This window comes from Labrus bergylta, chromosome 8, assembly GCF_963930695.1.
Source record: "Labrus bergylta chromosome 8, fLabBer1.1, whole genome shotgun sequence".
Lineage (NCBI taxonomy): Eukaryota > Metazoa > Chordata > Actinopteri > Labriformes > Labridae > Labrus > Labrus bergylta.
Window position 1 is genome coordinate 5527161 of NC_089202.1, and position 22677 is coordinate 5549837.

A 22677-nucleotide genomic window follows, 5' to 3' on the forward strand; every position below is an offset into this window, starting at 1 on the left:
TTATGTGGAACATTCAGTTCACCCAAACTGGGTCTCATATTATTTTCAGGTTTTTGTGTAAGCTAAGCCCCATGGTGACTCATCCTATATTTATTTTCTTTCTATGTTTTTTATGTGGGTACAAAAAGATTACTGTGTGATATCATCTTAAAAAAAAAAACCTTTTATAGTTGTATTTTTCTTCTCTCTATTTGTAACCTTAACTTATCTTTTTCCTCTCCATCCCTCCCACCGTCCTCCATCTCCCTGCTCCACCAGCTCCTTGCGGGGGCCACTACTCTGGGCCGTCAGGTGTCATCCTGTCCCCGGGGTGGCCGGGCTACTACAAAGATTCCCTGAGTTGTGAGTGGGTCATTGAGGCTGAGCCGGGAACCTCCATCAAGATCAGCTTTGACAGGTTTGTATGACAAATGCAACAACTCAGCCGTGAAACATAGATACACTCTGACACACTCACACAAAGACAACCATATGAGACACAGTCCTGTGTAAGTGTGTATACACACATACTACCACATCACTGTAAATGTGGGTAATGCTTTACTTATTTAATAACAGACACAGACGTTGGCATATAAACAGCCATAACGTGTGAAATCCACACTGTACATGTACAAAAACACAGAAGTTGTACCCTTAGCCCTGGGAGCTTTTGTGTTAGAAATAGAAAGTCAGAGGAGGTGGAGCGCAATCCTGGACCCAGTTTCCAGAAATGTTGAAAGCCTCAAGTAATTCTTTATCTCGCTGACTGGCTTTCTCTCACTTCCTCTGAAGACTGCAATGAAAATAAAGACATAGTCTGGCTTTCAGATCTTTATTATGTACAATTCAAAAGAAACAATAAATGTATTTGATGTCAATGTTCTTCATGTGCAGACACGCTCCTTTGTTAAGGTACAAAGAATTACTCTGCATGAAAATGTCAAAACTTTTTGCCCATCTTTCTTTAAAGTAGTCAAATGTTTCCTTTGCCCAGTTTAGCAGTTTATGTTGGCAATGATTTTAGAAAATATGATTCTTTGTTTTTTATCGCTGAAAATGTCTTAAGGTTACGTCAACATTATTTATATTATTGATAGTGTTTGTTGATTTGCTGGGTTGATGATGTAGCACCCTAAGGTTGTCAATACAATGTCAGATTTCAAAGAAACATATCTTATACTATTGAAATAATTGGAACATTTGCTATGCAAGCTATATAATCTAATTTTTCTCCCCAGTATAAGACAGTTTGTTTTCTCTGCACACACAGTTTGAATGGCTTCAAACTGTGTCATCAGTCAGAACAGAAGTTTTGTTTTGTATACTATGCAAATCACTCACTCTACTTCTTTTTACTTTTAAGGTTTCAGACTGAGCTCAGTTATGACTTCCTGGAAGTGCATGATGGTCCCAACTTACTGTCTCCTCTGGTGGGCTCGTTTAATGGAACCCAAGTCCCCCAGTTTCTCTTCAGCAGCGGTAACTTTCTCTATCTGCTCTTCACCACTGACAACAGTCGATCAAACAGTGGCTTCAAGATCTTTTACGAAGGTGAGAGTACGCCACTGTTTCCTGCATGCACAAAAAACGATTACACAGGCTTAGTTATGAATGTAAGGGTTTTAAGGATGTTTCACATATATTCATGGTACTTTTCACAGCATTTTCCAAAAAACGAGATCTCTGTAATAAAGGGGAATAAAGATACAAAAGACCAAGTATGCAAAAACAACATAAAAATGTCTGCCTATCTTTTAATATGTGAAATTGCATAACTATTTGTCAAAAACAAATTAAGTTGATTATGTGTTTCGGGTGAGTTGCAATTACAAGAGCACCAGTTCAATGAGTGTTTTGAAAAAAAGGAGAAATTATTCATATTTGTTAACAGGTTACAAAATTCAAGAGTGGGACTACATAAAACATTACTTACTTTAGAGGGAGACTAAGGTCACCACTGCTATTGAAAGTACCAGCTAATGGGAATTTGTAAGAAAACCTCATATTATTATTATTTCAGCCTAGCAGTGGTTTGAAAACCACACTGTTTGACACTAGCCACGTTGACACGGAGATAAATATTTTGATATTTACCTGTATAACAGAATATTATGTATAAGCCACTGCCATGCAAACCTCAAACCTAAAGATGTAACAAGAATGTTACATCTTCAACATTTTCAAAGCTCATACAAGACATCATGTTTTTGTACATTACAGCAAACTTGTTTTTGACAGAAAGATTTCGATTTTTCAGAATAAGGTCAATAGTCAGATTATTGCTGTCCATGGCTGTTGTTGGCAAAAAGCATAACTTCAATACAAAGTCTGCTGCTTATCTCTATCAGTTTTGATCTTTAATTATTATTTTGCCCTTAAAACATCAACCAACAGTGATGGTGGGTGGCAGAAATTTCAGTAAAATTGTCTCAAGGCTAAGAACAGCTCTTAGTCCCAGTCCCCAGATTCAGTTTTACCATCCTAACAGAAGGATCTGCTAATTCAAGTTTAAAGATGGAAGTTTGAGGGGGAAGGTTTCCTTCAAGTGCAAGTGATATGAGGGCATGGGATGGGAACTACTAGCATTTAGAGTTATATAATTAAATGAGTAACTACCGTCTGGGTAAAATCATCTGCTCTCAAGGGAGTTCAGTTATTAACATTCTATTTTCTTTCCACATCATTATTCGTGAAGTAATACTCTTTGAAAAATCTAGTCGAAAAATAATTTTGACGCATTGTGATCTATTTTCACGATTGTTTGCACTGGCACCATTACCCCTGTCAGTCAGATGTGATTCATAAGACAGAGTTTGTGATTATGTCTGTGTTATTGACTGAAAGCAGACCACAAGTGCCTTTGTCTTATTATGTTTCTCTCTCAAGTGCATTTCTCTTTAGTTGATGAGGCTATCGAAAAGCAATAACAGTAAGATCATATTAGCTTCTTCCATTGCAATTTAGGGTATATCTTATTGCTGAAATGCTTCAGGGAAACCCAGCCTAGTTCATTTGTAAAATTGGTCTTACAAGTGGGGCTGTAGTGAATTAATCTTTCTATAAACTCAAGCATGGAAACACTGCTCCATATCCTCTGTATTGAATCTATAAATCAGATGTATTTTGTTTAAAAAAACGATCTATAAAATCAAGTGAATGCCCACAAAATCCAAGCATCATTTCTGTAATTTCCTATTTTTTTCCACTTTTGCATCATTTTTCCCACAGCTTTGATCAATGAGTGCTCCACTTGTTCAACAGTGTGTTTGCTTTCTAAAAATATCAAGTATTACTCAAGGAGAGCTAGACACGTTTTCTACAGAGGCATGGCTGTACAATAGAAGAAACATTAGTCTTGGATATTTTACAGGTTGTTAATGTTTATGACCTTAATCTTTGGTTTACTAACCAGAATAATACCGTGTTACACCGCTAACTCTTTCATTTCTGCTGATAATTCGGTACCACATGGCCTAAAGTGTATTCTGTCAGCCATAAAGTAAAACTACATTCTTCAAACAAATGTATTACAGTGGGTTATTGAACCTGTTCAGGCTGCACTTGCTGTGAGTGTGTGTCCCCAGTGCTGTTTGACTCGACAGTGGGTGCAGTTTAACATAAATTTCACATTGTGTGTGGTACCTTTGAAGGCACTTCATGCTGTGCTCACAGTCACTGATGCCAGAAAACCTAAAATGAACTGAATCGATTTGCTAACATATAAAAGAGACATTTGGCCGGGTCAAGCACCTGAAAACTAAGACGCCTCCTGAAAGAGGAGAGATGATAGCTTGGTTCACATTGCTGCTCTCCATCTGTTCTGTATTAGCAGCACTCTTCTGTTACTGATATGCTGCTATTCAAATGTCTGGTTACATTCGTATGTATTGGCTGCTCTTATAGATACTCTGGAAACATCATAGATAACAAGATTCATTGACAGAAAGACCACAGACATGTCCTCTGCTTTTTTATGTTCTTATATACAAAAAAAGCTAAAGAAAACAAATGTCCTGATAATGCTAAATGCTAGTTTAGAACAGACTACCTCCTGATGACCTGATAACTGCTTACACCACTGTTGTCAGTCAACATCTAAAATATGCATAATTTTAGTGCATGGAAAGCAGCCCCACTCGGAGGGTATCCAGACAGCAGTCCTTGAAATCACAGGGAAAACAGGGTTATCTCTTTGCAGCTGGCAGCCCTGAAGATTAAAAAGGAACTGGCACTACTGCGCAAACAGCTAATTCTGAGAGAAAAACTGCAGGACAAAAATGATATCACAAACCCCAGAATTGCGTGTGTAGAACAGAAGCAAGTATATTTGTTCACTAAGGTCATTACCCAATTCTCTTTACCCTATGACACTACTGGCGTGTACTATTTCTCACCACTGAGAACATTGACCTCCTATAATCAACCTGACTTAAATACAACTTTAAAAGCATGAAGATTAAACATTGTTTCAATGCAAGAGGCATCAACAACTCCATCAGGTTATTTAGAGAGAAACAGTCGTATTTCGCAGTCAATGCAGAGACACAGTTTTTGAAAGTCTTCATTGTGTTTCATTCAAAAACAGCCTTTGCCACTGCCAGAAATGTTTTATTCTTTTCTCTGCAGTGTCTTTTGTTCATTGAGGAAACATAGTTTTTAGTTAAAGTAACATTTAAATTGAATCCCTTTTGACAGACTTATGTTCTTTATTATGAATGTGAATCCTGACCTGTCAGTGTTGTGCTGATTGTAATAAAAAAAAAAAAAAAACATTTTGTACAAAAGTGGCTTTCAAATGTTAATTTTTGTTCAAATTGAATTAGCAGTTCATGTTTCATGAATGCTGTCTGACCTTGGTATACCTCTGTTACTTAAAAGGTCTATTTCATTTGCATAAGAACAAGCAGACCCTCTCTACCATATAAGAGATGAACAAAGCTACATGAGAGAACATAAAAAAACTCTATACATAGTCTTTACTTTTTCATTATCAGTCACAAAGGTTAGCATATACACTAGTCCATACAGTTTGTGAAAAAACATGACTTCATATAAAAATGTAATATAACTGAAAGCAAAAACCTTTCTCTACATACATACACAACATAAACAAGTAATCCCTGTTTAATTGCATTTCTCCAGTGGTCACGTTGGACACATACTCCTGCATGGATCCTGGTATTCCAGTGAATGGTGCACGGTTGAGCCATGACCTGTCAATCGGCTCCACGGTGTCCTTTCAGTGCGAACTGGGCTACAGGCTGAGCCATGAGGAGCCTCTGGTTTGTGAGAAAAACCATTTCTGGAGCCACCCACTGCCCACCTGTGATGGTGAGTACATACATGTTACATGTGTTTAACTATGTGTTTAACTATGTGTTCCAGCACAGGTGTCACTCACACCCAGAAATGCATGATGCAACATTTGGGTTTTGAGAAAATTCTAATCCTTTAATATTTAATACTGGTTTCGTACCGCTTTGGTTAAATTATTGTTAGACAGCATATTAAAAGGATTTGATCCTTTTGGAAATGACAGGTAAATTCAAAGACCAACCTTTTGGCCTGAAATCATTCTAACATATACTGTATGTCTAGTGTCACATAAAAGATATATATTGACCCAGTTATGACTCAAATGTAATAGTTGAATTGTATTCATTAGGATATCATTATTTGGAGAAAACGTCCTCAAATAGGAGGTAAAGGTTGTTGCTTTAAGTGCGGTAAGTAGGTTTCTTCATAGATTTTTCTGAAGGTAACAAGGTTCTTACACCAGCTGCTTCCTATGTTGCATCTTTTCCTAAACAAATGCTGCATTAACACAAATGTACAAAAACATTCACGGTCTTGTTGGCAAAGGTAAAAACAACACTAGTATATGTGGCTGAGTAGCCCACAGCTGATCTGACTAACCAAACAGACGCTTGTCAGTTTGCTTTTTATTCAACAAGAATACCTTGTCCTTGTGAACAAATAACTTGGGGTGTTATGAATCATGTAATATTGAAGACAGATTATACTCAACTTCAAAGTATGAAGGTTCAGCAAGATTCCTGATGATATTTGTAACTTGCATCATCTCTTGGCTGTGTTCGTACATTTTGGCTCTTTGTGCAGCCTGAAAGCACACTCAAGGACAACGGTGGTAATTATTGAAGCCAGGTAAAAGCCAGAAATGATGTGATGTAGTCACAGATTACTCAGTGCAAAGAATGAAACGAGTTAAAACACATGCGATTGTGAGCGGAGAGCTCCATATCATACATGTAAAACAGTGTCATGTTGTACTTCAGTCCGTGCTTGAAAAATCATGTCATGTCTTGGAGACTTCTTGCCAAGGTGTGTGCCAAACTGGTGCCAAATGCCTTGGCTCTGTGCCAAGGAAGCCTCTAAAGTAGATCGTTTGCCGAGCATACTCATCCACTTTTAATGACTTTATGTAATTTCCGTTCATTAATAAAATATGCAATATAATTTTGTTGGTGGGTAAGGATCCATGCCTTGATGTGTTGTGCTCGTTGGAGGGCCCAAGGGTGGAAGGAGAGAGGATAAGAGGGTAGCGGGTGTGTGCAGCTGTGGAGCCTTAGGCATCCCAGTGATCCTCCAAAACATCTTCTGACATTCAGAACTTTGAAAATATGTGCATGCACAAAAGTTCTACTTCTAATATTTGTTAGCAATCGCTATTTTGAGGAAGGCATCTGAGAACGTCACTTTTAGGGCAAACACACACACAAATAAACACACATGACATACATACACAGAGACGCACAGACACACACAAACACACACACATACACTTCAGGAAAGAAGGTAAAAAAGAAAACAAAGCTTGTCAGATTTTATAAATGCTTTATTTAAAAAGCAGTGCCCTTTATGGGAAATGACCTTTTAGTTGAAACACAATGACAGCATGAGAAAACGGTTGCTGGTTTGAACAATATCCAATTAGACGAGTTAACCTTCAGACGGATCGGGCATTAACCTCCGGGTCCTCAGCAGCCAATCAGTGCAGAGATTTATCTTATAAACTATTTCTGATGAGATAAGCAGCTTTCAGGTTTTATTGGACATCACAATTGTCACACGTGAGCTGAGAGTCCAATAAACTGAGGGGGCAACACTCCCATCACCTTAGCTACTGGATTATTCTTGAGCTGTCAAAACCAAAGTAAACCAATATACCGTAATATGTTGAAAATGCTCATTTCAGAATACAAGCTTTCAAATCACAAGAACTGATAGTGCCTTTCCGTTTTAGATACCATAGGAAAGAGAAAATATGGATGGATAGCTGAAATAATGAATAATTTATTGTGCTGGCAGTAGGACCGGTTTGAAGGAAGTGAGAGGGAAAAAAAAACCTTGTGTTGGCAGAATTACAGGTACTCGTAAAAATAGCAGGACAGGATGTAATATGTCTTGAATGCATTATTCATTTAAATAACTCCTTTGTATGCAGGTGAAGGATTTATTGGTTCATTTACAATCTTCTTTTTTTTCTGCAACAGTTATCAGTCATTATCTCGTCTTTCTGTTCAGCATCGTGTGGAGGGGATATCAGGGGACCTGCAGGAATCATCTTATCGCCTGGCTATCCAGAGCTGTATCCTAACTCGCTGAACTGTACGTGGACGGTAGAAGTGAGCCATGGAAAAGGTAAGAAAGATAATCCTACCTCTCCTAACCCCAAAAGTATGCAAACAATTCACACTTAATTACACATTTTCTTTTGGATAAGGAACTGTTCATTAAAAAAGCAGAGTTTTTGAACAGTCACATGCCACACCTTAGTGACAGCACTTTTTTATAGTCCTTATCATAGTCGCAGCCTCAGCAGGCCTGACATTTGCCAAATTATAAACGATTAATTAACACGACATCCTTTTACCACGGATTCCAAGAACATTACAGGGATTTATGATTATAAAATTAGCATGTACAGCATATTTAACTTGAGTAAAGATCATTTTAATCCACTGACTGTAGTCAACTTTGGCAACTGGCCAGAATGATATTCAGAGGGAGATCACCTTCTGAAAAATGAACTGTGGAATTCCCTTTTTAGAGGAGGTTGTGGTATCTGGGAATTCAGTTACATTTGCCATTCTTTATCAGCACTTCTCACTTACCTCACATTTTTTAGCTGAGCTTTAAATATTCCTCACTTTGATAACTAATACACTGTTAGAAAGATATTTCATTTTGTCTTTTTTTACACATTTAATCACCAGCTCAAACCTTTCTCTGGTTCACCCGGAAAGAGATGACAGCTATCTCAGTTTTATTCACATATTATTTGTCATTTAATTGGTTTAACTTCCTTATCACAGCCCTTACAGTCAGTGTTCTGATCAGAAACCAGTTCTTTGAGACATTCCTGCTCCTTTGAAAAGTAAACTGAGCTTACCTGTAACATCCCGTGTTTACCATCGTATTTCTTGTTATTCCTCTCAGCGCAGTACAGTGCAGCATCAATAGAGTCACTAAGGCCTCCTTAATGGAACTTAGTCAAACATTTCTTGATTTGTGCATTGTTTGCACTGCATTGCATTGTTTGTTTTGCACTAGTTGTTTTCTTTATATTAATTTAGTTTTTGTTAGAACACTAAGCTCACAGCAGATTCCTATAGACAACATTATTAGGTTCATTTCGTACAGACCTTCTTATACATTGTTATCATTCATTGAAGACAAAAGCACTACTAAACCAACCCAATTAATGAAAAGTTGATAGATGTGACTGACCATAGTCAACTGCAACACTAAGTTTAACAAGGTGATTAACAGATAGGGTGGAGCAATTAACACCTCATGTTCTCTCATATAAAAGGTTTAACTTGTGAAGGGAAGGACGACACTGATCTCACTTATAACCTCATGACATGTTGGACTATTTTTTAAATAATATAAGAGCCTTTACAAATCTGCTGCTTTTCAAACCGTTTGGGTTCAGCCTACAGAATATGATTTAAAATGGCAGCATGTAACAAATCACAGAATCTAAGTACAAACGAAGTCCTAGAATCCTAATTTCTATCGGCTTACTTTTAGTGGCTTCTGGTGTAGCCAGCGTTTAAGGATAAAGGAGTTCCTTTTTGGTGCATTGTCTTTATTTACAGTCCAACTAGCAACCTGATGAGCATGAATGAAGCTGGTGTTGAAAGTGATGTCTAATGGTGGAATGTAAACTGCACTTCCATAAAGACGTCTGTTTAGAGAGCTTAAACTTTTATGTTAGGAAAAATCTGTACAGAGACATTACATTTTATACAGTTGGCTAGACTTTCTGATCAGCTACATCTTTATAAAGGTATAAACTAATCTTCATAGTGTTGAGGTTCAAAGAACAATGTTCCCTTTATCAGACAATGGAAAGTTTAAACTCTGAAAGGTTTCTTCTTTAGTAAGTTCAAGTCAGTCCTCTTTTTAGTACCTTCAGGGGTCGGGTTCAGGGGTCGGGTTAAAAAGTCAACTCAAACTATACTTTAGTAAACTGTACAAGTGTCCAACATAAAAAAGATTTAGTTTACTTTGTTTCCAATGCATCATCAAATATTTCTCTGTTCTACATGAAATACGGGTAAAGTCTCTGCTCTGATTCAGAAATGTACAAGTTCTTGCTGTTAATGTGAAGTCAGGTTGTTAATCTTTTGGGTAAGTTTTTATCTTGTTACTGTTGACCACGAGACAAATTAATCTTTGGGGATAGCAGCGATGTAACTTAGCTACTTAATTATCCGCCTTCATTATCTACTATATTAAAAAATGTGATGTTCCATCAGCCCACTCTTGGGATGGCTCTTTATTAATTGATCATTTGCCTTTACCCTCTGTAATTTAATTACTGCTTAAAGGGGCCCAATCAATCATTTCATTTGTTATTTATAGTATAACCATTTGGGACTTTAGCTTTCAAGTGAGCAACAAATTGTGGAGGATATTATAGAGTGATATTTGTGCAGATTCAACAGATGGCACTAAAATGGCAGCACTTATTGTACTGAAAAGCAGCCAACTGGCCATCATGTATGGAATAAAGATGTTGTCAGTGGGTCTGAGTTTCAGTATAAAAACATAGAAGCAGGGTGTACAGAGTTAGATCGTGTTTTGAGACCTTAAAATAGAAAAACAGTCTGCTGAGAAAAAATGTAAATCATCATCAGATCTTTATCTTTAGTGTGTTCCTTCAAATGTAGGATCCTCACTTGTTCACTTTTTCTTATATGATAATTAAGTGGGATTCACATTTGTACGCTAATTTTAGTGCTGCGGCCCAGATTAAAGCATTTTATCATTTAATGAATAGAAAATGTGTTTTGTCAAGGAGGTTTCAGAGATCTAAATTTGTAATAAATGTAGTCTCTTTTTAATTGGTTCAGTGACATTGGAAAAATTAGGATGAAATTAGGATTTAAAGCAGACATAATCAGTCTGAGGGAGTTGCCTTAAATCTCAGTCTGTGTCCTACAAAATAAACAGCCAATCCAGTTATTAACCTTATGGGTCAGTGTTAACATGGTTGTCAAATCAATGCATAATGCATATTCTGTCCAAAGCTTTTTCCACATCTCTTATCAGTGTTCTTTGTATTTTCCAGGGAAACTTCTAACATCTGCCTTTCTTATTTCCTCCTCTAAGGTGTTCAGTTCACTTTTCACACCTTCCACCTCGAGGATCACCATGACTACCTCCTGATAACAGAAAACGGCAGCTTTGCCCAGCCGCTGGCTCGACTCACCGGCTCAGAGAGGCCTGCCCCGGTAAATGCTGGCCTGTACGGGAACTTCAAGGCCCAGCTACGCTTCATTTCTGACTTCTCTATATCGCTACAGGGATTCAATATCTCCTTCTCAGGTAAGATTGCATACTGGGAGCTATCTGTAGGAGGCAGGATGGGAAGAGTATTTGTACTGTAGGTGTGTGGACAGGATGGGAAGAGGAGTTTTTGAACAGGAAAGTGGATGGATTTTGTGTAGAAGGCAGAAAGGAGGTGGTTGATTGAGTTGTGAAGTAGAAGGGGTTGAAAGCAAAAGAGAGACACTGTGACAGACAGAGAGACAGAGACCCTTCAATAATGAGTTCAAAAGAGCTAAGCCTCTCTAAAGCGTGCATAAAGAAACATGTGAGAAGTGATTTGATGCTCAGAATGGGAGGAGGCTTAAGGTGGCCCATGTCTCAGGCTGTGCGGATCAGAGAAGGATAATTAAGAGACAAGGAGGTCACGCAGGTAGCGGGTGTTCGACCGTGGTGGGAATGATCATCAAAGCGTCCCATGTGGGTCAGTATCCTCAAGACTGCAGAGACACAGGGGGAAGAGGAGTGTATGGAAATAATGGGCCCCCCATGCAGGGACCAAGGACTGAAGAAATGAGACAGATGGTGATAATGAGTGAGTGGGGTTGATAGAGAGGGCGGAGAGAGACAGAGAGAGACAGAGACAGAGAGAGAGAGAGACAGAGAGAGAGACAGAGAGAGAGAGAGGGAGAGAGTCAGGTAAAGCAAAGCAGGAAAAGAGAGCGAGAAGGTCTGCTTCATGAGCGTTCTGGCTAAATGTTTGCCTGCTGTTCACTGACGTGAAGCATAACTTATGCAGTCATGAATATTCAAACATTTCGTTAGCGAGTGTATGTGTGTGTCTTTGCAAACTCTGTAATTAGCATCTATAGATTTCCTGATAAGAATTAATTTTCTAACCTTTCATGTCCTTTGATGGAATCTCACCAATGCTGTTAGGCCACATTGTACAGTAGGGCACTGCTCTGCTGTTATATTTATAATATTTCTGCATTCTGGCAAATACAGAGCGTGAGACGAATGTTACCAGGAGTTTTTTTTCTTATCAGGCAGCCTTGTGTTGCAACTACATCTCAAGTGATAAGGCCACCAACAGGCCCATGATTAAAACTTTTTCAGATTTTAGGGAGCCCATCCTTCATCCAGACAACCATGGCTTCAAACTTTTGGCATTTATCCTAACCTGATGGAGTGTTCTTGAGCAAAGATGTTCATCGCCCCATGTAGGATTTGGCTTTCTTTGGCTGAACGTGCACTTTCAGTTTCTCTGCAGAGAACAGAGAACAGACTGATTTTTCTCATGGTTTTAATCTTTCATATTTGTGCCAGATAATGATAGACTACATTTAAGAAGGTAATAGTTAGGTAATGGGTAAAGGAGCATTTTTATTTAATTGCAACTTACTATTTCATAACCTATCTTGTTCCCAGAGTACAATCTTGAACCCTGTCAGAATCCTGGGTCGCCTCGGTTTGGCTGGCACACTGGCTCCAAGTTTGGCATCGGTGATTCACTGGCATTCTTCTGCAACACCGGCTATCGTCTACAGGGGGCAAGGGAGATAGTGTGCTTGGGAGGTGGCCGCCGCATGTGGAGTGCCCCTCTGCCAAGGTGTGTGGGTACGTGGTCAGCTGCTTTTATTCCATTTTCCTTTCTGTTTGTGGATGTGTACTGCAGGATTTCCTCTGTTAGCAATGTCAGGATTGAATTGTTTCTTGCTCAAATTTAACATCTGAGGGGAATATTATGTACTAAATTAGACTACAATTAAAAGCTTTGACGTGAGATGAGCTAAGCTTCTAGGTTTAAACTATCCTGGAAGACCCTTTCTAACACTGAAAGGCATACAAAGGGCAAGTCTGAGAAACATGTAACCTCTATTACAGTACATGACTTACATGTTTCAAAGACTGACTCCAGAGACCAGGGGTCTCATTTATAAGTGCGCAGAATCCATACTAAAAATGTATATGCTCCAAACACCCGGAAATGGCGTGCGCACAAAATCATTCAGATTTATAAAACTGTTCGTACAGACATCTGCACGCAATGTTCCCTTTATAAATCACGATCCACCTGGAAATATGCGCTTGCAGATAAGCCCCATGATCTGCCCTCTACACGCCCTCATTCAACCATAAACACTCAATGCAAAGCAGCTTGTGAATGAAAAGGCAAGCAAACGAGGGGGCAGAGCAAAGGTGTCCAGCGCTGGATCGCGGCAAAAACCAGAAGTTTAGATGAAGAAACAAAACTTTCTGACCCCGAAATGGAGGAGCTTGTAAATGAGGTGAAGGATAAAATGGACTAAATTTCATTTGTGATAGTAAATATTTTTACTTTGTTATTTTTACTGTATTTTATTTTAACTTTGTTTAATCTCTTAAAGTGAGGTATTGAGATAAGCCCTCAGGGGTTTCTACCTCACCTGCACATGTGTTATATTTTTTATTTGTTTTAATTTTCTGTTTGACTCTTCTTTCAAAAAATTTGCAAATAAACTAAACTAGACTAAACTAAACTAGATATATCGGTAGTTTACTGCAGCAGGAGGATCACAAATTTGACAAAAGTCAGAGAATGACACCACGTCACTGCTACATATAGCAGCCCTCCTCTAGTGCCAAAACATACGCCGTTCATCATTACACGAGTGTATCCGCAATGTTTAAATGTTTAAGGGACCCACACTGATTTCTTCAGATATTGAGAGGACACATCAGTCAGCAGTCTCCCTCACTCTATGATATTATTAATCAAAGGTTTGAGAAATGAACAACGACTTTTGATTGTTGGCCACATTTTTTCATGGGAAACTGCGTCTGCTCTGTGATTCATTATGAGGATAGGCCTAATGATCGTGAGAGACTGGGTCAGAGATGACCCGACTTAATGTCCACACTTGAATTATTTACACAATAAATACGTGCAGGTGATGAAGATGTGCTGAGTAAGGCGAAATGTGTAAAGCCACGCCATGTCTCTGTGCGCTCTGTGCGTCTTGCAGCTCAGTCCTCTGTATTAAAACTAAAAATCACACTTGATGATAAATATAACATGATATTCAAAGGTATTAATGAAAACTGGTGGCGCTATGGCTTTTGTGTTAGTTCTGATTTCTACATCAGTGATTAAATTAGTTCATAGTCTGGTCCTCTATATTATATCATATCAAACGTTACTTATTGAAAACGGCTCACTGCATACGAACATAAAACAATGGCTGGTTTTAATGTTTATATGACGTGGATCTGTCATTAAAGTTTGATGTTTAGTGAAATAAAATGTATAAGAAACATCAATATAGGCTACATTCTGCAGGTTTCAATTCACCTCCTCGCCGTCTGGGTCATGGGCCTGGAATCATTTGACCTGAGATGAAGAAGTGCTTTCCACGTTTCTGCACAACCCAGCCTCTGTAACAAGCGTTTACTCTGTTAGTGAAGAACTGCTGTGATGACATCAATTTTACATGATAAAAATGCGGGGAAACAAATAGCAAAAACATGTATATATGCCTTTAAGTGACATCCATTAAATGGTAATGAGTTTTAAAGAAGGTTTGCTCCTGTTTCTAAGGATAGCAAATAAATTTAAAAGTTGCCTCACGTGGTACTTGGGATAAATCAACCATGCAGAAGATGCATAGCAAGTATGGCTCCCGCTCCCATTCAGATGTTTTCTCTTTACTTAATGATTTAAAGAGTTCATTTTAAAATGCTATCCTCTTTGGTTTAGTGCTGGCATGGTGCGGAGAAGCCAGTTGGGCAAATCTCAGAACTGAACCTGTAATGTACTTTCACCAAGACTTTAATAATCTTTCCAGTAATTCACAATGTGTCACTGCCAGATGATAATGATTACTGCAATAGTTAACGAATAAAAAAGATGGACACATGGATGGATCAGCCATATTTATCATCCAAAAAAGACAACTTGATTATAACTTTATCTCTTCAGTAAAATGCTAAGGTTATACAATGAACAGTCATTTTAGAGTCTGATTTAAACCTTGGAGAGTCTGTCTTTGCATTTCCTTTTGTGTAACTGATGTTTTTTTTTTGTGTGTGTTTTTTCTTCTTTCAGCTGAGTGTGGATCAACAGTCTCCAACAACGAGGGAGTTCTTTTGTCACCAAACTATCCAATGAGCTATGACAACAGTCATGAATGTGTGTACAGCATACAGGTCCAAACAGGGAAAGGCATCAACATCACCGCCAGCACATTTCAACTTGCACAAGGTGACGTCCTCAAGGTAAAGACACAAAGCCGTCATCCTCTTTGTTGACAGAAAACAGATAATCAACAAATAAACACAGTTCTTTAGCTAAGAGATAAGTCATCCAATTTGTGTCATTATTTAATGAATGTTTAAGTAAATGAGGCAGGTCCTCGTGCCTTTTATTATGTACAACATGGGTTACTTGACAGGGGATTATGATGAAGCACCAGGCAGAATGCAGAGTGTCTTGCCTTGAAAGCTGGAGCAAAGGTCAAACAGCAGCAGCATCATCATCCCTTTGGGAAGGAAGGGATACATTTCTTTGCTCAAGGGCATTTTCACACTTTTTGTAAGCACCACAGATTGGATGCAAATGACTATGTAGTCGCCTCTTCACAGCTGGAAAGCACTCTTTTTGGGATGCAGATGTCTTTTCTAATGCTTCAATTAACAAAACATTATGGCCTTCTATCTGTGTTTCTATTAATGGAGCTGTGCAGACGGTAATCTCTTGGACTTAGTCATTTTGTGAACATCTGAAATGAGGAAAGACATGCTTAGAGATGACTTGGAAAAAAGGCTAAAACAAAATTAAGAAGACTATTTCTTGTTATTTCTCACTGTCAATCAGGGGAAATGAGGCATACTACTGGAAATGTGTACTTTGGACTTTTGAAATGGAGCTTTTTCGACAAATAATATGAAAAAGGGGTGTTGATCAAAAGATATACGGGATGAAGCAAAAAAAAGGTTAACTATGTTGAATGTGTTAAATTGTGTTTATTTTTTATGAATAAAAGAGAAAACAATGTACCTCACTCTTAGAAATACAATATTTATCTATTTTTAGATTTGACTACTTTAATGTGAAACTATTATTATTTTTGTATTTTTTTGGGGGGGGTGGGGGGGTTAACATGAACCTGCCTTGTTAATTTAGCTCTACAGCTGCACAAGATCAAATCAATGGGGAGAATTACGGTCACTGCAATCTCATTTTCACAGCCTATTTAGGACATTGGCTTTGCAATAGAGATGCCATATTAAACAGAGGATATACAGGACTAATAGCTCCATCTAATTGTGGCTCTCTTTCTTATGCATTAATATTTAATTCTTCATATTATCGCTCTTCTTTATTGAGGGTATTAAATACTCACAGCAAAGCTCTCCATCATGTTCTTCTCTGTCTCTGGTTAGGTGTATGATGGCAAAGACGGAGCAGCCCCACTCCTTGGCACATTCACAGGCACGTTGATGCAAGGTCTGTCCCTTACCAGCACCTCCAACTATCTCTGGCTTGAATTTTACTCTGACCAGGAGGCAACGGCAGCAGGGTTCCGGCTCATATACCACAGTAAGTCACATTTCATTTCCCTGGAGAAGGAGGGCCCTAAAGCTTTTCCAAATGAGTGAATTTTGCCTCACTTGAGGAGCCAGGCCATTTCAAGTAGCAGAATTTAAAAGAAATTTTTAATTGACCCTCACCCTGCTTCACTGTGTCGTTTACAGCCAAGGTAGCCATTAAGCACAGCATGGTGTTTCTGCGCCATTCCTGTCCCTTTGCATCTCTCTTTGTGGATCCTTTTCCCTTTTTTCCCTTTGGCTACCAATCCTGCAAAAGTGCCCATTCCTGCCTTACTGTACTTTGTTTAAACAGGTGAAACATTGGTGGGAATGTTTGAAATCATTGTGTTTCTGTGTGCGTTAACGATGAGCATGCATTGTTAATAGTGTGTGCCTTTGCATACAGAACGCGTTAGTGTGTTTTCGTATTGAATTTTTGGGTCATTTCTCTAACAGGACCAGTAATAGATGGGTTTCGTTTCTGGCTTTGGCTAATTGGCCTGCTGACTGTGTATTGTTGCTAACTGTTTCTAATTTATTACTGTGATGCGAGAATGTTTTGGTGAGACTGCATTTTGCAGTCCAATTTAAAGTGGTTTTGTGTTTCACCTACAATTGAGCTTTGAATTCTTTTTATCTTGCTGTGGGTTTTTCCAAGTTAGAATTCAGCATACTTAGTGAGAATGGCATCATGCCAAGTGCTGTGTTACCTCATGAAGTACAAAAGCCAAAAAGTTTCAGGCTAACTTGCAGTCATGGGGCCCATAATTGCAATTTTCACTCTGTGATAGTTATACCAAATGTGCCAACAGGTTCAAATAAAAACATTTAAACACTAGGGTGCATTTCAGCATTACTCTTGTTTTGATTTAACATCCTGACAGACCTGCAAAAAAAGGAAATTAATCATAAATGTGCACTCATTTACAGCTAAATACATTCATCAGCATCTAAATGCAACTACAATTAGTTCAGGAGAAACGATGAGTTAATTACAAGCTGCCGTTTCAGTTACAAAATTACCCGTAATTAAGTAGCACGTAATTAGTTTAAATTTCTGATTTTTCCAGGGATGTGCACAAGATAAATGGCATAATGTAAGCCAGCAACCTTCAAACATTTTAAAGAGCATCCTTTGCTTGTTCTTTTCAGCTAAAATGAATAGCTTATTCAGTTTGGGAAGGCGTTACCCATGTATGAACAGCATAAGGGCAAAGAGCTGGGACATTAGAAAGTTCTATCTCGTCTGAACATGAAATCTGATAATGTTTTCATGACTCTTCTACCAAAAGTGCCGAGGTAATTTTCTAAATGTGAGCAGTAACTGCAGGAGATTTATACTGGGCATGACACTTGTAATACTACCATAACATCTTGCATGGGCATGGAGAAGTGACCATAAATCAACTCTGCAGGGTTTATGTGTGGCCACTGTTGCTGCATAGCAGAACACTTACATTTAGTACCTGAAATAGAGGAACACATCTAGCAGTCAGGGTCAGGTTCAAACATAGTGAGCTTCAGAGTTATGGTACCATTTTGTTTGTTGGCGGCTTGTTTATTTTATTTCTTTAGTATTGCCCCAAAGTGTTACAAGTGTGTGACCTTTTTTTCAATCGCTGTGAATGTCCACACTCCATTAACAATTTAATTGTGACCATCTAATTGTTCGCTCTGTTCAAAAAGAATCTTTTACTGCCAAGTAATATAGTGGGTCTATAGACACGGGCCTCATCTGCGCTCTGCTGGAAATGATTCTCAAAGCTCAATCAATACCTCTTTACCCTGCAGATAGATGGGAATATGGAACTGGTTTACTGAATGGCTGCTCTCCAATGAACTTTAAATGCTGACAAGTAGTTTTGTGTTTGTACGAGTTCATGCTCTTCATGTTATAATAGTCACTCAACTATTTCTCTCTCTATCCTTCTCCACTCCTTGTCTTTTAATCTTTCTCTTCCAGGTTTTGAGCTGTCCCACTGTGATGATCCAGGGGTGCCGCAGTTTGGCTTTAAAGTCAGTGACCAGGGTCACTTTGCTGGAAGTGCCATCACGTTCGGCTGTGACCAAGGTTACACCCTGCATGGCAGTGGCATACTTAAGTGCATGACAGGGGAGAGAAGGGCATGGGACAACAATCTGCCATCATGTATAGGTAATTATTTCTTCCTTTTTCTGTTGGCTGTATGTGTCTCGATTTCAGGTTCTGGTCCTAGACACTCTATATCTCAGCTAAATCCATCTCTGTTTTTCTAATTTTTGTTGGTAGCATACATTGATATTCCAAACAGGCACAGCATCAACAATGCCCAGCTAGGTGTTAATCCCAAGGATTTATACAAAATGATTTCTCCTTAATTGAACTGTGTTGTGAGAAAATAGACAGCTTGTTATTGAGAATATAAACAGCTCTGAGGTTATGTGGTGAGTTATTGATCTCTCTGTTTCGTATGCAGAACTATTTGTAAAGACTCCTCAAGAACAATGTAGTAAAGCAATCTTAATTACTATGGAGCTGTCCATGTGTTTCACTGACTGTGCCTCATTCACAGACTATAATTTTTCATTTTCGTATCCCATTGATCAGCATTATTCTGAAGTCAAGGCATAATTACCCAAGTGTTCAAATCAGACTGAGTGACGAGCATGATGTACAGTCTTTGCTGTACTTTCATATTCAGAACATGCTGAGGCGGAAAGACTGTGAAATGATAAAGCTATTACCTGCACGCTGCTACAGTCTGGAAGGTGTTGGGAGGCAATGTCTGTTTCCTGATGTCTAGCAGTGATGGATTAGGTTAAAAAATGATTTCCAACTTCCGGACGTGGGCAGAATTGCACCATATTCACTTTGTGTTCCGGCGCCTTTTTCAACGAAACGTGTATTTTGCTCTGGTATACTGGCATTTTTAAAACAATCACATAAAAAGATAAATCAATCTATTGATTAGCTGTTTAACAGTGCTGGGTCAGTAACTGGACAGTATTGATAGTGAGATAGTATCTGGGAGCTGAATGTTAAAAGGCATTTCACTGAGTTACAGCCTGGCTCCTGTCAAGGACTTCTACATTTGCCCAGTGTTATTATACTGATAATAGCCTACCACTGTGGCAGTCTAATGCGATTTTCCTATTAATTAAGTGCTGTTTGTTCTGTAATACAGATAGCAGGAGGATAACCAGGAGAGAGACAACATAGATTGGATGATGAGATATTCCTTCAGGCATTAACATTTGTTGCAGTGTCCTCCCTGCAGAGCAAAGCTCAGTCTATTTATTCTCAGGACACAATCTTTTTTTTTTAAAGTTAATTAATGACATCATTAGGAGGCATACTTACAGTCAAAACAAGTTTTGCATCCGTGAGTATCTCTGCTCAGGCAGGAAGTCCTTGTTGCAGTCCCATTATCTGTAAAAAAAAAAAAAAAAAAGGAAAATTGTTCATTTTCAGCCGAGCTCACACTGTTGCTCATTAGTCCTCATTGTAGCCACACTGAACTTGGGCTCTGACAGCCCCCCCCCCCCCCCCCCCTTTTACCATACTCTATGAATGTTTGCTTGTGTGTGCTTGTGTCTATATTTCCTCTTGAGTGAGATTTCTTTTTTAGAAGTTTTCATGTATTTCATGTTCTTCTGTTTGTGTGCATGCAGCTGAGTGTGGGGGCAGTTTTAAGGGGGAGTCTACAGGGCGTATCCTCTCTCCTGGGTACCCCTTCCCCTACGACAACAACCTGAGATGCACCTGGACCATTGAGGTGAACTCAGGCAACATTGTCAGGTAACGCAAGTTTCAATTATCATTGGGATTTATAACTTTTTAAAAACAATGGAATTAAGAACATTTAAATTAGGATTTGCAATGATTTATCAAAGCATGCAAATTCTACTGAGCATCATTACTCACGATAGAAGTGGGTGAAAGAGAGTAATACCTATTGCTGGGTCTTAAATTACAAGTCTTAGTAACTAGTATGTAATGAATACATTCATATTAACAAAAGCAAGGTTGGACACTTGGATGATTGATGTGATTAAACTACAGGGCATGTGATTTGTGCCATCCTAAAAATACAGTTTATACACAATGAATCTGCCTTAAGCTGCATGGATCTGATTTTAAATACTTCTGAAATGACATGAGGTCATGCTTAGTTGACCTGACTAAAATCCTAACGATCAAAACATCCAAAAAGATATTTTACAGCGACATTGTAAAACTCAAAGCTGTAGAGGAGTTCATGTTTAAAATCTCAACTATGTCATCAAGAGAAACAGCCCACAGCAGCAGCTTCTTTTACAATGATTGGGACAGGGACTCTGTAGACATGTGACAGCACCTAGGGGAATTTTCTTGGGACATGAAGGCTTTTCTTTTTTTTTGCGGTTGTGAGCGCCCAGTATTGCTATGAAATGAAACCCGTTTGGGCTTAGAGGTAGAAGTAAACATGGTATGATTTCATAAAGTCAGCCACACGTTCTTTGTCAGAAGAGCTCCTCCAGGACATCTCATGATGAGATTGTAGATAAGTCCGTGCTTTCGTCTCTCTTGCATCGGAAAAAAATGATTAATGATACCAAATCTGAACTGATGTGCCCAAAAGCATGAGCACCCTGTGTAAGATTAAATTGTTCTCAGCGGAGAGATCAATCCAGACAAAGTTCAGCATCCTTTGCTTGCCTTCCTGAGAACATCAGTTTTTGTTAGAATTATGATGCAAAGGAACTCAATCATCATTTATTCAACCAAGTATAATTGAATAAACCATACAACCTGAGCTCATCTGTGAGCTTTGTTCAAACAGAGAAAAGCTCATTTTAAATGCAAAGAAATAAATAGACTCAATTAAACTAAAGCCAAACCGGGCCAAAGTAACAATTATGTGTTCACCTCTTCCAGCCTTCAGTTTCTAGCATTTGATACAGAGGCTTCCCACGACATCTTGAAGGTGTGGGACGGGCCTCCTGAGAACGAGATGTCTCTGAGGGAGGTGAGCGGCTCTCTGCTGCCCGAGGGGATCCACTCCACTCTCAACACTGTAACCATTCAGTTTGAGACTGACTTTTATATCACCAAGTCTGGCTTTGCCATTGACTTCTCCAGTGAGTATGTCTTTCTAAGTATTCTGTGTCCTGTATGCACATTTGTATTCTGTTACAGAGGGAGCGGTGTTGAAAAACATCAGGCATTAAACTCAACTTATATGAATGTAAAGGTCCAGGTTTTCTAATCATGTGTACTTATCTGAAGGGATTTTTGTAAACCTCTGTTTAGATTAAATGCTATTGGACCTTCCTAAGAGGTGACAGCACACTTCAGTGTTATTACTGCTGAGTAAGAAAGGAGTAAAACCCTGATTGATATCAAGTCACTGAACTTAATTAAAGCGCAGCTTGTAATTTATACATTTCCTCATGCCATGACAATCTTTGTGTTTTATATAATCACCCGTGTGTCAGTGAGTGGTAAAACTCCCAGGTATTACACAGTTGGCTTCCATCAGTCTCTTGTGCAAGGTTTGCTGCTTTAATATTAATGCAGTCGACATGTTCTGCTGATGAGTAGTTTCAAAAACCCAAACACAAGAGTACAGCAGTTCCATAACACCTCATGCATGCCATTTATGATGAATTTGTAAATGTTTTCATTTTCCTTCAAGTACACTGGCATGGCAGCATAATGTAAAAATCAATTATCTGAATTCACCACACTGTTTTGATGTTGGAATCCACTTGGAAACTGTATAGTAATATATGCAGTTTGCCTAAGGCTAGTGGTTTTCTGAACCAAAAGGCTGGATGTGTTCAGTGAACTTTTGCAAATCTCCTTCGATGAACGGTACAGTCTTGTGCATAGAACTAAGGCTTATAAATGTATTTGGAGGATTAAAGTATATGCCAGGTTTGAAGCTGTATGTGTTTCATTTTGTATGTGTTTCATTTTGATTTTAAAACTTTATATGCAGTAAATGTGAGTGCCAAGTTGCTAAAAAATTCCAGGAAAAAGTATGAGCAACACAAAGCAAAAAAGTGTATGATCACAATGTAGTGATGCAACAAAATAGTACCGCAAATAGAATAGCAACGGAAGTAAAATAAATAACAAAAGAAAGCTGAGTAGAAATATAATGACGTTATAGAGGAATAGTTATACTGGCAGTTATAAAGAGCGGTAAGAGATAATTGATTTAGGATGGAATGTGATATTAAATGTAATTGGATGTAATAATAATTAAAAGTATTATTGCACAACATAGCAACTGTAAAGTAATATTGCACATGGTTGTTAATAAGTGTAATGGATCAGTAATATTGTATGTGGAACCT

At 38.5% G+C, this 22677-nt stretch overlaps 1 protein-coding gene across 1 annotated transcript in view; it reads left to right on the forward strand.

Moving 5' to 3' along the window:
- Positions 1-22677, forward strand: part of LOC109997916 (CUB and sushi domain-containing protein 3) — a 221823-nt gene that overhangs the window by 85535 nt on the left and 113611 nt on the right. The window contains exons 16-26 of the mRNA XM_065958064.1: positions 259-397; positions 1346-1533; positions 5125-5313; positions 7528-7644; positions 10627-10842; positions 12214-12402; positions 14870-15039; positions 16207-16363; positions 18317-18508; positions 20005-20131; positions 21251-21453. Of these exons, the coding sequence (XP_065814136.1) occupies positions 259-397; positions 1346-1533; positions 5125-5313; positions 7528-7644; positions 10627-10842; positions 12214-12402; positions 14870-15039; positions 16207-16363; positions 18317-18508; positions 20005-20131; positions 21251-21453 (1887 nt within the window). The remainder of the gene's footprint in view (positions 1-258; positions 398-1345; positions 1534-5124; positions 5314-7527; positions 7645-10626; positions 10843-12213; positions 12403-14869; positions 15040-16206; positions 16364-18316; positions 18509-20004; positions 20132-21250; positions 21454-22677) is intronic.